The 15,188-nt window shown below is 37.3% G+C and overlaps 1 protein-coding gene across 1 annotated transcript in view; it reads right to left on the bottom strand.

Moving 5' to 3' along the window:
- FSTL4 (follistatin-like 4) overlaps window positions 1–15,188 on the bottom strand; it is a 628,064-nt gene that overhangs the window by 550,627 nt on the left and 62,249 nt on the right. The window contains exon 2 of the mRNA XM_006888071.1: window positions 3,718–3,751. Within this exon, the coding sequence (XP_006888133.1) occupies window positions 3,718–3,751 (34 nt within the window). The remainder of the gene's footprint in view (window positions 1–3,717; window positions 3,752–15,188) is intronic.

The raw sequence follows: 15,188 nt of genomic DNA, 5'->3' as shown, positions 1-15,188 counted from the left end.
CCCACAGCGACCCTTTTCAGCAGGAAGTAGCTAAGAGAATACGCCATCCCCTTTTCCTTATGAATCAGGGTGAAGTCTCTCTCAGGGAGGAGTGACAGGGAATGGCAAGGGACACACTGACAAAGGAGATTAATCAGAACTGGCTTTGACAAGCACTGTGGCAATTGTACAATTAAAATAGACATGGGGGGGGAGAAGAACAAACTGGGGAGGAGGGTGGAGAAAACAGTGCAACAATGAATGAATGAAAACCCAAAATCTCTGTAAATGTTCATTAAAACTAATAAAATTTCATAATAGTAATAAAAAAAGAATACCTTTCTAGAACCAAAGAATGTGGTGCTTCACTTGGACATTTTTAGGATAATATTGAAGAAAAAAAACAACAAACCCAACCAAGCACAAACACAATGCTCCATTTAATTAAATAATTGTTGAGCAACATCTATCTGCCAGGCCTCTAGCTAGGAGTATGGAAAAATTTATGAATTATGGGAGATTTCTGCTTTCAAGAAATTAATAACCTGATGTTGTTAGATGTTGTGAACTTGACCATGACTCATAGTGACCATATAAACAAGACCTTGCCATATCCTGTACTGCCCTCATGATCTCTGTCATGTCCCACTCTTACCATCACTGTGCCAATCTGTCTGGCTTAGGGTTTTCCTCTCTGTGGATGACTGGCTATCTTTTTTCCAAGGACAAACCCCTCCTCACAATATGATCAATTAACTATATTGTCTTAAGTCAGGCACTTCAAGAAGGAAATTAGGAAGAGACCAGGGAGGTGGAATTTGACAAAGAGGAGCAGGATACAAGATCTATAGGTTGCAGAGAAAGTGTATGTGAGGCCAGAGGCAAGAACAGCAGGGTACAATCTGGTAAACTTCAATAGTGCTGCATGTAAGCCTCAAGGGAGGGAATGAGAAATAAGGCAGAGAGCAGGTCTAAAACATGCAGTGCATTTATTCGTATTACTCTCACAGTCCCCAACCCCATGTGATTCAGCCCAGACATCATTCCCATTGCTAATGTTAGCTATTCTCACTTGACAATTTGTCAAGTATTTCCAAAAGTCATGGTGTGAATTTGCAATCAGTTATCAGTTTGTATCACTGAACCCTGAAAGCAGCTGGTATTCTCAAGTAAGATACATCATTAAAACAAAACAAAAAAAAAAAAACAGGAAACCATCTCAGATTCTTTGGCTGAGGGGGTCAGTGCTAAAAGAACCAACTGGAAATGTATGCTGCTAAATGGCAGCATTTATTTTTATTTTTATTTTTAGGAGTAATAATTAACAAAAAGTATCATGTTGTAGTTGTTGTTATGTGCCATTGAATCTCCTGCCACACACAGCAATCCTATGTACAGCAGCTCTCACCCCTGCCCTGTCCTGAGTTAGTCTCACCGATACTGACACACAACCCCATTGCCCCAGTCACTGCATCAATCCATCTCATCTGGGGTCTTCCTCTCCTGCGCTGTCTCTCTACCACTGCAAGCCTGATGTCGTCCTCCAAGGATTGGTCCCTCCTCGCCATGTGCCAAAAGTATGTGAGATGAAGCTTCAAAATCTTAGCCTCCAAGGAGGAACTTGATTTCATCCTCTCTAAGACAGACCTATTCATTTTCTTGGTGGTTCTGTGCTCACCTATACTCTGCTGGAGAAGATTAACAATCCTGAATGAAGCCTAGGTCAGGAATTCTCAGATTCTGAAATACCTGAAGGGAACTCTGATGGTCTAGTGGGTAAGAAGCTGTACTGCCAACCCAAAGGCAAGCAGTTCTAATTCACTGGCTGTTCCTAAAGGAGAAAGATGGAAACCCCCTGCCATGTGACTCTGAAAAACCTACCATAGAGTCAGCTATGTTCTAAGCTGACAGCAATGAAAGAAAAAAAAGGATGAGAGGTAGGAAGAGAGAGAAGCAGAAAGTGAGAGCGTGAGCGAGCCAGCTCACATGCTGATCTGGAAGGTCCCACCATTTTTTCCTTCTTACCATGTTTTAAGATGCACATTTAGGCACGACGCTATTTCAGGAACTCTCAAACACTCAGCTTTGACATAAACAGGTAGGAAAGGCATCAGCTGATTGAAAGGTAAAATAGTTTATCAGAACAATTTTGCCAGAACAAGCCCACAACAAATGTTCCCAGTTAGTAAGCAGTGAGAGCTGAAAACCAGAGGTGCGTGAGAGTGGAGAAAGAGGAGGAGATGGGCTGAGTACAGGCCAACCACACCTTTGTTCATCTTCCAGAGATTCTCAATATCCTGAGGACTTGGAACCTTAAGTTCAAGCAGCCTTTTTTATGCTTTTGAGTAGAAATGCATGTGGTTCTCTTATTCTCCTAGCCTTATTATTTGGAGACATTTCCAACTCAAGCACAGTAAAACTACAAAAGGTTAAGTGTATATGTGATACCATAATGCAAATGAATTCTAAGCATTCACATTCAAGTAACCTGCTAAGAAGGGAATTATACTCAAATCCAAAGTTCAGCCCACCCTTCCCTTCCCATATAACTAATTCCTCCCATCCTACATGGTCATCTCATAGTAAATGTAATTTTCAATAAGATATTTATCTCTGAAGCTCCCGTCTATATCTCATTTTTATGTCCACACAGCATAGTGTTGCATATGGACACAGTTCAAAGACTATTGAGTACACAAGCAAAGGTAATGGCAAATGGGGACAGGAAATCCATTCTACAGCCAAGTCACCCAGGCCCTTTCAACCCTACAGTTCCTCCAGCACCATAGAGAGTAGCAAACCATCAATTTGAATAACCATTAGTACAGGTGCTATAGAAAGTCTGGGTCCCTAAGCTGTAGAAAGAAATTTTTATAATGTGGCTATTCTGCTTTTCATGTTGCACATATAGTCAGCACTAAACAGAAGGCAAGAATCTGTTATATATAGCAATCAATATAGAGAACTGGCATTTTCTTTTAGACAGTTACCCTTATTGGAGAGAACTCCTTAGAGAAGGATATGTTCGATACTAAACCCAAAGGCCACCGCCCAGACCAAGAACACACTTTGATTTCTGACTTCATCCTCCCATTCCTATATAAAGGGATGATTGGTGATGATTCCATAAATCATCCAGGAGAAGTGTTTTTATTAAAGACTAGTATTGCTTAAAGTGAATAAAGGGAACTTCAATTTCCACTAACAGACTTGAGAAATTACCACCCATATGTATGCTTACCTCAGAGACTAGAAAACAACTGTGCTCAAGGAAAGCTAACAGGGAAAATAGAACATCATGGAATTGTTTCCAAAAGTTATTTTTATCTCAGCTTATCTAAAACGAAAAATCTAACTAGAACTATTTTCTCACAGTGGCATCTCTTCAGATATTGAAATACTTCAAGCCATACACCATTTTTAATTGATGCTTTTGTTGGGGAAACTTCACTCGAAAATAAGGTCTCTTTTCAAAGAAATACTGTAGCATGATCATGAACGAGCCAGTTCCCAAAACTTCACCTCTGATACTTGAAGGCAGAACACATAGTTCTCCCAAGAAAAACTGATCTTTAGTTCTTGTAATTCCTAGAAGTGAGTGCCAAGTCGTCAGTACCCAGAAAAGGCCGCATGTTATTTCAAAGAAGAGGCTACCCACATGTCCAAAGTTCACTTTCGTTTCAACAAACTGCTTCCAAAATGAACTGAGAATAAAAGAGATGAGTGCTTTTCCCCTACCTTCTCTTCTAGTGACTTCAAAGCTTCTGGAAACCTGCAAGAGAAGAAAGACTGTGTTTTTAAAGAATATTTCATATGTACAGATACTTACAAATATCTCACCTGTTAGTTACATTTTCACAGAAAGGTGAAAAATACAACACTCAGAAAAGTTGAGTCTATTAAGCTCTCAATACACACATTCAGCTATCAACATAAACATACAACTTAGCATGTTGCTTTAGGGACTTAATGCAAAAAATATTACTAATAATGCAGATTTTAATGAGCAAAGCAAATTCATAGGGTGCCCTATATGTGATATCTCATCTCAAGTCCTAAGGAAGATCTTATTCCCAATGTTGTTGTTGTTAATTGCTGTGGAGTTGAGCATAACTCATAATAACTCAATGAACAAAAGGCCTGAAGCTTTTCTATAACTATCAACATTTATCAAAAGTTCACAGAGTTTCCAGAGACATGTTGTTTATTAAGTGGATGCCACTCCTGCTTCCAAACCTATCTTTAACTGGGAGCTCCACCACTGTCCACCAGGGATAACCTTTATGGCATTTAACATATCAATGGCACAAGGTTCAGCATCACAGCAACCCCAAGTTACCTCAGTACAGCATATTGACATAAGAGTGCTGTACCACTTAGAACAATGTTCCTCCAAAATATAATAAAATATTCCCAATAGACACTGTATAAGCACAGTTCAATAGGAGCTAGAATTACCTGACCAACCACAGGTTCTGTTTTGTCAAGAAAATAGCAAAGATGACTCTTTTTAGCATGTAAGTCACTGACTTGATTTGGTGATTGGTTGTGTTCATTTCAGAGTTTGTCCAAGGGTGGGACTTAAGGAAAATATGAATAACTACTCTATGCCATTGTTTTTAAATGAAACTTTTCATTTTTATTTCACTTAGTGATGCCAAATATGAACAGGGTAATAAGAAAACTGTTTAGAGTTATATAGGTGCATAAAGTCATTGAAATCAAGACATAGTTAAATGAAGGGACTACAAAATAAACACATGCTACTGAGAATTAAAGGGTGATTTTGCCATAAAAAATGCCAGTATGTTCATATTCATAGGAAAACCTCAGGAAAGGGATTGGATCACTGACCTTTGAGAAAAGCACTAAAGAATGGGTAGGAGTGGAAGGAGGACACACCAGGAAAAGAGAATTACTTCTGAAAAGTTGGGGGAAAGCACTCACTGTAGTTGAGTTGGAGCTGACTTAGCTGACCAGTGTCTCCTGAAAATGTGCCCAATGTGAGATAAGTTTCTTCATTCTTTTCTCTAAGGTAGGACCCTGGTTGCACTTTTAAGACAGATTTGTTTGTTCCTTTGGCAGCAAATGGTATATTCAGTACTCTTCACCAATACCACCATTCAAAGATGTTAATTCTTCTTCCTGTTTCTTCCTTATTCATTGTTCAACTTTCACATGCATATTGCCATTAAAAAACCATAGTTTGGATCAGGTGCATCTTAACTTTCAAAATGACATCATTGACCTTTATCACCTTAAAGATGCTCTTGACAGCAGATATGCATAATGCAATAGGTCTTTTGATTTCTTGAATTTGTTACCATGGATTTTGATTTTGCATCCGAGTAAAATGAAATTGTTAACACCTTCAATTTTTTATTCATCTATCATGATGTTGCTTCTTGGTCAATTTGTAAGTATGTTTGTTTTCTTGATGTTGAGTTGTAATCAATATTGAAAGCTGTACTCTTTGCTATCCTTTAGCAAGTGCTCCAAGTCTTCTTCATTTTCCAGAAGCAGGGTTGTTTTATTTACATAACATAGGCATTTGACTGTGTGGATCATAACAAACTGTGGCTAACTCTGAGAAGAATGCGGATCCCAGAACACTTGATTGTGCTAATGCAATACCTATACTTGGACCAGAAGGCAGTCGTCAGAACAGAGTAGAGAAACACTGCATGGTTCAAAATTGGGAAGGGTGTATGCTAGGGCTGCATCCTGACTCCATACCTTTTCAATATTTATGCAGAATAGACTATCCAGGAGGCTGGGCTCTATGAGGAAAAAATGTGGCATCCAGATTGGAGGAAGAAGTATCAACAATCTGCGTTATGCAAATGACACAACCTTGCTTGCTGAAACTGAGGAGGACCTGAAGCACTTGCTGTAAAAGGTCAGGGACTGCAGTCTTCAGTATGGTTTGAGGCTCAATATCAAGAAAACAAAGATTCTCACCACTGGGCTAATTGGCAGCATCACAATTGATGGAGAAGAAATTGAGATAGTTCATAGTTTTAGTTTGCTTGGCACCAGCAGCCAGGAAATTAAAAGACGTATTGCAATGGGAAAGTCTGTAGTTAGAGACCTCTCCAAAGTACTAAAGAACAATGATGTCAGTCTGGAGACTAAGGTGCACCTGATACATGCCATGGTCTTTGCAATAACTTGCTATGCATCGGAGAGCTGGACAATGACTAGGGATGACAGAAGGAGAATTGATGACTTTGAGCTGTGGAGTTGGAGAAGAGTATTGAATACACCACTGACTTCTAAGAAAAGGAACAGGTTTGTCCTGGAGAGGATGAAGCTGGTCTGCTTCTTGGAGGCAAGGATTCTGAAGCTTCGTCTGACATATTTTGGGCATGTTGTAATGAGGGACCAGACCTTGGAGAGGGATGTCATGCTTGGGAGAGTAGAGGGACAGCACAGGAGAGGAAGACCCTGGATGAGATTGATTGATTCAGTGACTGGGGCAATGGGGGTAGGTGTGTTTGTGATGGTGAGATTGGCACAGGATAGGGCAGAGTTTAGGGCTGTTTTACATAAGGTCGTTATGAACCGCAGACAACTCGATCGCACATAACAACAACAGATTATTAATTAGTCTTCCTCCAATCCTGATGCCACATTCTTCTTCATATAGTCCAATGTCCCAAATCATTTGCTCAGCAAACAGATTAAAAAGATACATAGATAGGATAAGACCCTGATGCAAACCTGAAACCTTTCCTGATTTTAAACCATGCAGTCTTCCCATGTTCTGTTCAGGTAACTGCTTCTTGATCTACATATAGATGAAGGAAACCACCTCAAAACTGAATTTTTATGTCTATCAAGCATCTTAAAAGTGTGAAAAAGGAACATACAGACTGGGGAAAATATATTTTGCAACAGAAATTGGCAGTGTACATGAACAGATATTTCACCAAAGAAGATATTAAAGTTGCCCATTGACATGACAAACATATGTGGAAATGCCCTTGTTCATTACAGTTGTTGTTATGTGCCGTCATATCAGAACCAAGTTATAGCTGATCCTTCAGCAAGATTTCAGAGGCTGTAAATCTCATGGGAGGAGACTGTCCATCTTCTTCCTCTGAGCATTGGATAGATGCAAACTATGTGCATTCAGGTTGGCAGTACAGCTTCTTACCAATAGGCCACCAGAGATAGCTTCACAAGCCAGTGAAGAAAAGCAAATAAAAACACTGGGAACCAATGTTGACTCCTTAAAAAGTTAGAAATAGAAATACTATTTGTTCTAGTAACTACATTGCTAGGTATATATCTCCAAGAAATAAGAGCTAAGCCACAAGCAGATATAAGCACAACCACATTCATTGCAGCATTATTTAAAATATTTGTTAAAAAAAATAGAGATAGGAACAGATTAAATGCTGATGAACAGATGAATGGATGGATAAACAAACTATATCATGTAATGTTAAAAAAACACCACCACAAATAATTCACATAACAAGAATAAACAAGGAAGTCATTTTGCTAAGCTAAAGAAACTAGACACAAAAGGACAAATAGATATAGAATCCAGTAATCTGACTTGTAAATTTAAAAGAACTTACTGCAGGGACATAAATAGATACTTGTATACAAAAGAACTAACAGATATGTCTTAGAGAGGATGAAGCCAAACTGCTCCTTGGAGGAAAGGATTTTGAAGCTCCATCAAACATACTTAGGCATGTTGCCAGAAAGGACCAGACCTTGGAGAACGATATCATGCTTGGAAGGATGGAAGGACAGTACATGAGAAGAAATCCTGGATGAGACGTATTGACACAAAAGCTGGGGTAATGAGGCTAGGTGTATCAGAGATTGGCTCAGGATTGAGCAGTGTTCAGAGATGTTGTGCATAGGATTGCTATAAGTCATAGTCACATTGATGGCATATAGCAACAACAATGTACATTGCAGTAGTATTTAAAGTAGCCAAAATGTGGAAGCCACTTAAGTGTTGCTGAACAAAAATCTAAATAAACAAAATGGGGGGGTAGCAAAATTTCTTACACATTAAGGCATAGATAAACCTTGAAAAAGTTAGACTAAGTAAAATAAGTGAGACACAGGAACAACTGTTGTATAGTATCATTTGCATAAAATACTTAGAAAAGACAAATGCACAGAGACAAAATAGATTCATGGTTACCCTGTGCTAGTAGCAGGGGAAAGAAGGAAAGTGCTGCATTGATGTGTATAAAATTTCTTCTAGTGAAAAAGGTTTTAAATCAAACAGTCTTGATGGCTGCAAAATATTTTTTAGTATAATTAATGACTGTGGATTGTAAAATTAAACATGATTAAAATTATAAATCTTACATTTTGTATATTTTATCACAATAAAAAATAGCACAAATATCTCATCAAATTTTCTGGAGACTAAGAAATGAGGTCCTACAACCTAATTTACTTACAAGTCCAGGATAAACTTGATATTAATTTCTCATAAGAAAATTATGATAATTATAGGTCAATATTACTTATAAAAGTTAATTAAAAATTCTTAAAAATTAACACATCAAATCAATAAATATATAAAAATGATAAAATTTCATGCCAAAATTGGGTTTATTCCAGGAAAAAAGGCTATTTTCCAAAATCTACCCTAACAGAATAATGAAGACAAATGAAATAATCATTTCAACATGCATAAAAAGCTTTTACTTAGAAAACGTTTAATGACTAAAAAAAACCCCTAAGAATCTAGAAAGAGTAGGGAACATGGCTGCTGAGGCATTCTGCAGGCCAGTGAGGACAAAACTTTTAGGAGAGGGGTCTATAATCAAGTGATAGAATCCCACAATGGGCACATAAAGATGCAGGGGAGGGAGCTGCTTGCAACACCTCTGGACAGAAACAGCTTCAATTGGTCTATCAGGCCATGGGACCACTCTGTAGACCATTAGTGAAAGTAATAGATTTTGTGTGTGTGTGGGGGGGGGCAAAGTTCAGTGAGAGACTTCTTCTCAGAGAGTGCATTGAGTATCTCTTGGAGAGAAACTACTTCAGTTGGTGAACCTGATCTCTCTCAGCAAGACCACCAAGGACAACAAGAAACTTTAGGAGAGGCAAGGCACACTCAAATGAGATTACTACAGGACTGCTCTGCAAACTAGAAAGGACCTGAAGGACTTTAGAAAATGAAGAAGTTTATCTTTTGCTTTTCAAAGAGAGAAGCAAACCAGCAAGGGGGGGGGGCAGTAAAGAAAAAAGTGCAACAATGAATGAATGGAAATCCAAAATCTCTGTAAATGTTCATTAAAATCAATAAAATAAAATTAAAGAAAGAAAAACTTTCCTGATGCACAGGTTCAGAAAGGACTTCCAGTACAGTAAGTTACTCACCCCTGTAAACAGAACATTGTAAGCCTGTGACTAATCAATAGCTTCATAAAGAATTATCACCAACTTACAGACACAACAGCAGCACCAACTTAAAGAACACAAAAACAAACTAACATATATCAAGAAAAATTTCACATAATGTAAAGAAAGGAACAGGCAGCCTCAAACATTGTGAAGAAAACAAACAAATCTTCTCCTTAAAATGTAGAACATATTGCAGACCCAATAATAGTTCAGAGATGGGAGCAGATATTGGAATATATAGACTTTGAGTTATATTAACAGCTAAAAAGGTACAAATGGCAGAAGAACAAAAGGAAATATAAGTGAAGAGAATACCCTAGAAGATAGTGAAGAAGATGAAATATATCAACATGGACAAACATTAACAACTACTGAAGAAACAGTAAAAAATAGAAGAAATAATTGAAACTATAGATACAAAGGTGGAAGACGTGAAAAAAAAAAGTCATCACAGGACAGAGGGTAGAGCCCACACAGTACTGGGAAATAACAAAAATAAATGAAAATGCAATCCAGTCCAGAATATCAAGACTGAAATGGCAGATGTTTACAAAATGCTGGAAGGAGAAAAAAGCAAAGCCGAAAATGGAACAGGAAGTCAGTGAGCCAGAAGGTAAGAACTTCAATAAGAATATACTAGAAGAAAAAATGAGAGATGTAAGGAAAATGAAGAAAACATTAGAATCATATAGTATAATGTCAAAAGAAAAACATATGTATGATTGAAGAGGAACAGGGAAAGTACTAAGAAAACTGTGGAAGAGGTATTAGATGAAAACTTTACAGGTATAATAAAGAGATACATTCAAGAAGCTCAGAAAACACCAAACAGATTAGACTCCAAAAGAAAAACATCAAGATATATAATAGTAAAATTCTCAAATATGAGTGATAAAGTATTAAAAGCAGCATGAGCAAAACCAATCATCTACAAAGGAAAAGCAATTAAATTAAGCTCTGATATCTCAGCAGAAGATGCCCACAGGATGGCATATACAAAAGTTGAAAGAAAACAATTGCCCCCTAAGGATCTTGTACTCAGCAATGCTGTCCATCAAATATGTGGAAAAAATTAGGTTATTTGTAGAACAGGAATTCGAGAAATTTGTGAGGAAAAAAGATAAGAAGATCACTCTACCAGAAATGTTAAGGAAGTCCTTTACACAGATGAATGCAAGAAAAGTGGATGGGCCACTGTAACCAGAAAGAAGATAAAAAAGAAACATAGCAGAAAGGCAGTGATGAAACCTGGCCTGTCAATAATGACACTTAATGTAAAAGGCTTAAATACTTCAACTAAGAGAAAAAGAGTAGTAGAATCAATTTTTTTAAAAATCCATTAACAAAGGTGCTTATAAGAGGTGTATCTAGGATGTGGCAGCACAGAGACCAACACAGCAGTGCAGATACTGATGCAGACAGTAGGAATTTGAGTCAGAATTATTATTAAAATAATTCTTTTGGAAGCCACAGGAGCAGCGAGCTACAGGCCTCAGAAGAAGCCACCAGCCAAGCAGTTGTGGGATCCACCAGCCATAAGCAAGCAATTCAACAGGAATTTGACTGAGTTTTCTTAAGACCTGCTGGATCCAGAGCACAGTCATACCGAGAGCCTTTGGGCAAGAGCTGCTGGGTGAGAGACAAACAGCTGGAATTTGAATGAGGTCCCTGAGTGTAAGCACACCCAGACAGCTGAAATCTGAGTGAGGTCCCAGTTCTTGACTGCCCCACCCCAGTGCTCATCCTGCCCCTGTGCCAGCCCCTCCCTCATGCCTGCCCAGCCCCTGTTCAGAAACACACCTGTGCCTCCATGTCCAGTAAACAAACTTGCCTTTAATCCAGAACCCTTTGATCTGGCTTAACTGCAGGAGGCTGCTCTCACACTCCCTGAACTGAATCTTCCCCTTAAGTCAGAAGTTCAAAGAGAAACACAAATGGGGTAGCTGCTCCACCCTTGTCTAGAGCAGTGTCTTCATATCAAGAACTTATCATCACCTCAGGCATGAAAAACTCTACCACAGCAATGTCACATAAGAAGCAGGCTACTTTCCACCCTACACAAGCACAAAGCAGGATGTCACCCCCAAAGGGTGACACCATATCAATGGATTTTCTGAAGCCAGAAAGTCTGATGGAGCTTTTTGAGACAAAATTTAAAAGAACAATGATTGAATGTTTTCAATGGGTGAAAGACAAACTTGAAGAATTACAGGACACTTCAAGCAAAACCCAGGAGCTTAAAAAAACAATCCAAAGTAATGCAGATAAAACGAAGGCATTAGAGTCACTGGGAAAAAAAACAAGAAACCATGATCCAAAACATGAGGTCTAATGTTTCAGATGCTGTCAACATGATGGAGGGACACATGAACAGAGTTGAAAAGATGGAACACACAACCAGTGAAATAGAAGAGTTGTCACCACTGATCTGATAGAGCAAAAAGCAGAATAAAAAAGGAAGGAAAAAGATGAAAACCTAAGACTTTGGGACACCATTAAGAGATATAACATGTGTGACATCAGAATCCCAAAACAGAAAGAAGCAAATAAAGGCACTAAAAAAGTTGTGGAAGAATTGCTAGAAGAAAACTTCCTAGGTATAATGAAGAATGAGAGAAAAATATACATCTATATCTATCTATCTATCTATCTATCTATCTATCTATCTATCTCTATCTCTATCTCTATCTATCTATCGATCTATTTTCAAGAAGCTAAATGAACACCATATAGAATGGACCCCGAAAGAAAGACACCAAAGCATATCATAGTCAAATTTGCCAGAACCAAAGATAAAGTGAGAATTCTGAAAGCAGTGAGGGAGAAACAAAGAATAACCTTTAAGGGAGAGCAGATAAGATTAAGTGCCAATTTCTCAGCAGAAACCATGCAAGCAGAGGACAGTGGAATGACATACACCAAACACTCAAAGAATACAACTGTCAATCAAGAATACTGTACTCAGAAAAACTGTCCATCAAATATGAAGGAGAGATCAAGATATTCCCAGAAAAACAGAACCTAATGGAGTATGTAAAAACAAGACCAGTGTGGCAGGAAACACTAAGAGATGTCCTGACAGAGATGCCACAGAAGGTAGGATGGACCAAAGTAACCAGCAACAACACCAAAAAGAACTCAACAAAATGATAGCAATAAAACCTTGTGTCTTAATAAAATCACAAGGAATGTGAATGGTTTGAATGCACAACTGAAGAGAAAAAGAGTAGCAGCAGATTGGATACAAAAACAAAATCCATCAATATGTTGTCTACAAGAGACACACCTGAAAAATGAAGATAAAGACTAAAATTAAAAGGGTGGGAAAAAATATACTAAGCAAATGGCAGGCAGAAAAAAGCAGAAATAGCAATATTAACCTCAGATAAAATAAATTTCAATGCAAAAACCATCACAAAGGACAAGGAAAGTCATTACATTATGCTGAAAGGGGCAACACAACAAGAGGGACATAACAATAATAAGTATCACTGGACCAAATGAAAGACCTGTAAAATATATAAAACAAACATTAACAAAACTGAAAAAAGGAAATAGAAAACACTACCATAGCAGCTGGAGACTTCAATACACCACTTTCAAGAAAATATACAACTACCATAAAGAAACTCAAAGATGCCAAAGAATTAAACCACAGGATAAACCAACTCGAACTCATAGATATTTATAGGTTATGCACCCCCAAAAAGCACTGTATACCTTCTTCTCCAATGTGCATGGAATATTCTCCAGAGAGATCATATTTTAGGTCACAAGGCAAGCATCAACAAATTCAAAGACATAGAAATAAAACAAAGCATTTTCTCAGACCACAATACTACAAAATTAGAAATTAATAATGAGAGGATAAAGGACCAAAAACCCCCATACAGTTAGAAGCTGAACGACACCTTGCTTAAACATGAGTGGGTACTAGAAATAAAAAATGGAATTAAAAAGTTTCTTAAAACAAAGGAAAATGAAAACACAATTTGCCAAAAGCTTTGGGAAAAAGCCAAAACAGTACTCAAAGGTCAATTTATAGGAATAAGCAAACACATCGAAAGGCAGAAAAAAAATGACCATTGACTCTCTAACTCAGCATCTCCAATAAATTGAAAAGGAACAGCAAGAAAATCTGACACCCTCTAGAAAAACTGAAATTATAAAAAATAGAGCAGAAATATAGCAAACAGAAAAACAATTGAAACCATCAGCAAAACTAGAAGTTGGTTCTTTGAAAAGGTCAATAAAATAGACAAATCACTAGCAAAACTAACAAAGGAAAAGACACAAATAATCTGAATAAGAGATGAAATAGGCAATGTCACAAAAGAACCAACTAAAATAAAAAGTCTAACATTGGAATATTATGAAAAACTATACTCAAATATGAAAACCTAGAGGAAATGGAAAATACTTAGAAATTCACAATCTACCTAAACTGACACAAACTGAAATTGAACACCTGAACAGACCCATTACAAAAGAAGAAATCGAAAAGGTAATAAAAGAACTTCCACCCAAAAAGAAGCCTGGACCAGATGGTTTTACAAGTTAATTTTCTCAAACAGTCAGAGAAGAATTGTCACCAATTATACATAAAATATTTCAGAAAATAGAAAACTATGAATTCTCCGAGACTGATTCTATGAAGCAAACCTATCCTTGATATCAAAGCTAGGTAAAAACACCACCAAAATGGAAACAATAGGCATATATTTCTCATGAAAAAATATTGACTAAAATCCTGGCCAATAGAATCCAAAGATACATTAAAAAAAAAGTAATTCACCATGACAAAGTGGGATTCATAATAGGTATGCAAGGATGGTTCAATATTAGAAAAACAATCAATATAATTCACCATGTTAACAAAGAACAAGAACTACATAATCTTATCATTTGATGCAGAAAAGACCTTTGACAAAATCTAACATTCTTTTCTGACTAAAACACTCAACAAAATAGAAATAGAAGGGAATTTCCTCAACAAAGTAAAAAATATATACTCAAACCCAAGAGCCAACATTGTTCTCAATGGAGAGAGATTAAAGGCATTCCCTTTGAGAATAGGAACCAGGCAAGGATGCCTACTATGACCTCTACTATCCAATAGTGTACTGGATGTCTTAGCGATAGCAATAAGACAAGAGAAGGAAATAAGAGGTATCCAAATTAGCAGAGAGGCGGTAAAATGATCTCTATATACAGATGATATGATATTATACTTAGAAAACCTGAAAGACTCAGCAAGAAAACTACTGGGCATCGTTGACCAGTTCAGCAAAGTGGCAAGATACAAGATCAATATACAAAAATCAATTGGATTTCTCTACAGTGACAAAGAGAATACAGAACTGGAGCTAAGAAAAACAATACTCATCACAATAGCTAATCACCAGATTAAATACTTGGTAGTAAATCCAACGAAAAAAATTACAAAACATTACAACAAGAAACAAAAAGAGATTTGGATAAATGGAAGAATATATCTTGATCATGGATAGGAAGACTCAATACATGTTCAATACAATCCCAATACAAATACCAAGTCCATTCTTCAACAAGATGGATAAGGCAATCTTCAATTTAATTTGGAATGGAAAGATGCCCTGAATAAGCAAAGCAATCCTTAAAAAGAGGAACAACGTAGGAGGCATCTCACTACCTGATTTAAAATCCTACTGCACTGCTGTGGTGGTCAAGACAGAGTGGTATTGGTACAATGACAGATAAATAGATGAATGGAATAAAATTAAGAACCCAGAAATCAGCCCATCTACCTATGGTCAACTGATTTTTGACAAGGAGAT

Source organism: Elephantulus edwardii, unplaced genomic scaffold (genome assembly GCF_000299155.1).
Source record: "Elephantulus edwardii isolate Elephantulus edwardi_28Jun2011 unplaced genomic scaffold, EleEdw1.0 scaffold00064, whole genome shotgun sequence".
Classification (NCBI taxonomy): Eukaryota; Metazoa; Chordata; class Mammalia; order Macroscelidea; family Macroscelididae; genus Elephantulus; species Elephantulus edwardii.
This window is presented reverse-complemented; position numbering and strand designations above follow the sequence as displayed.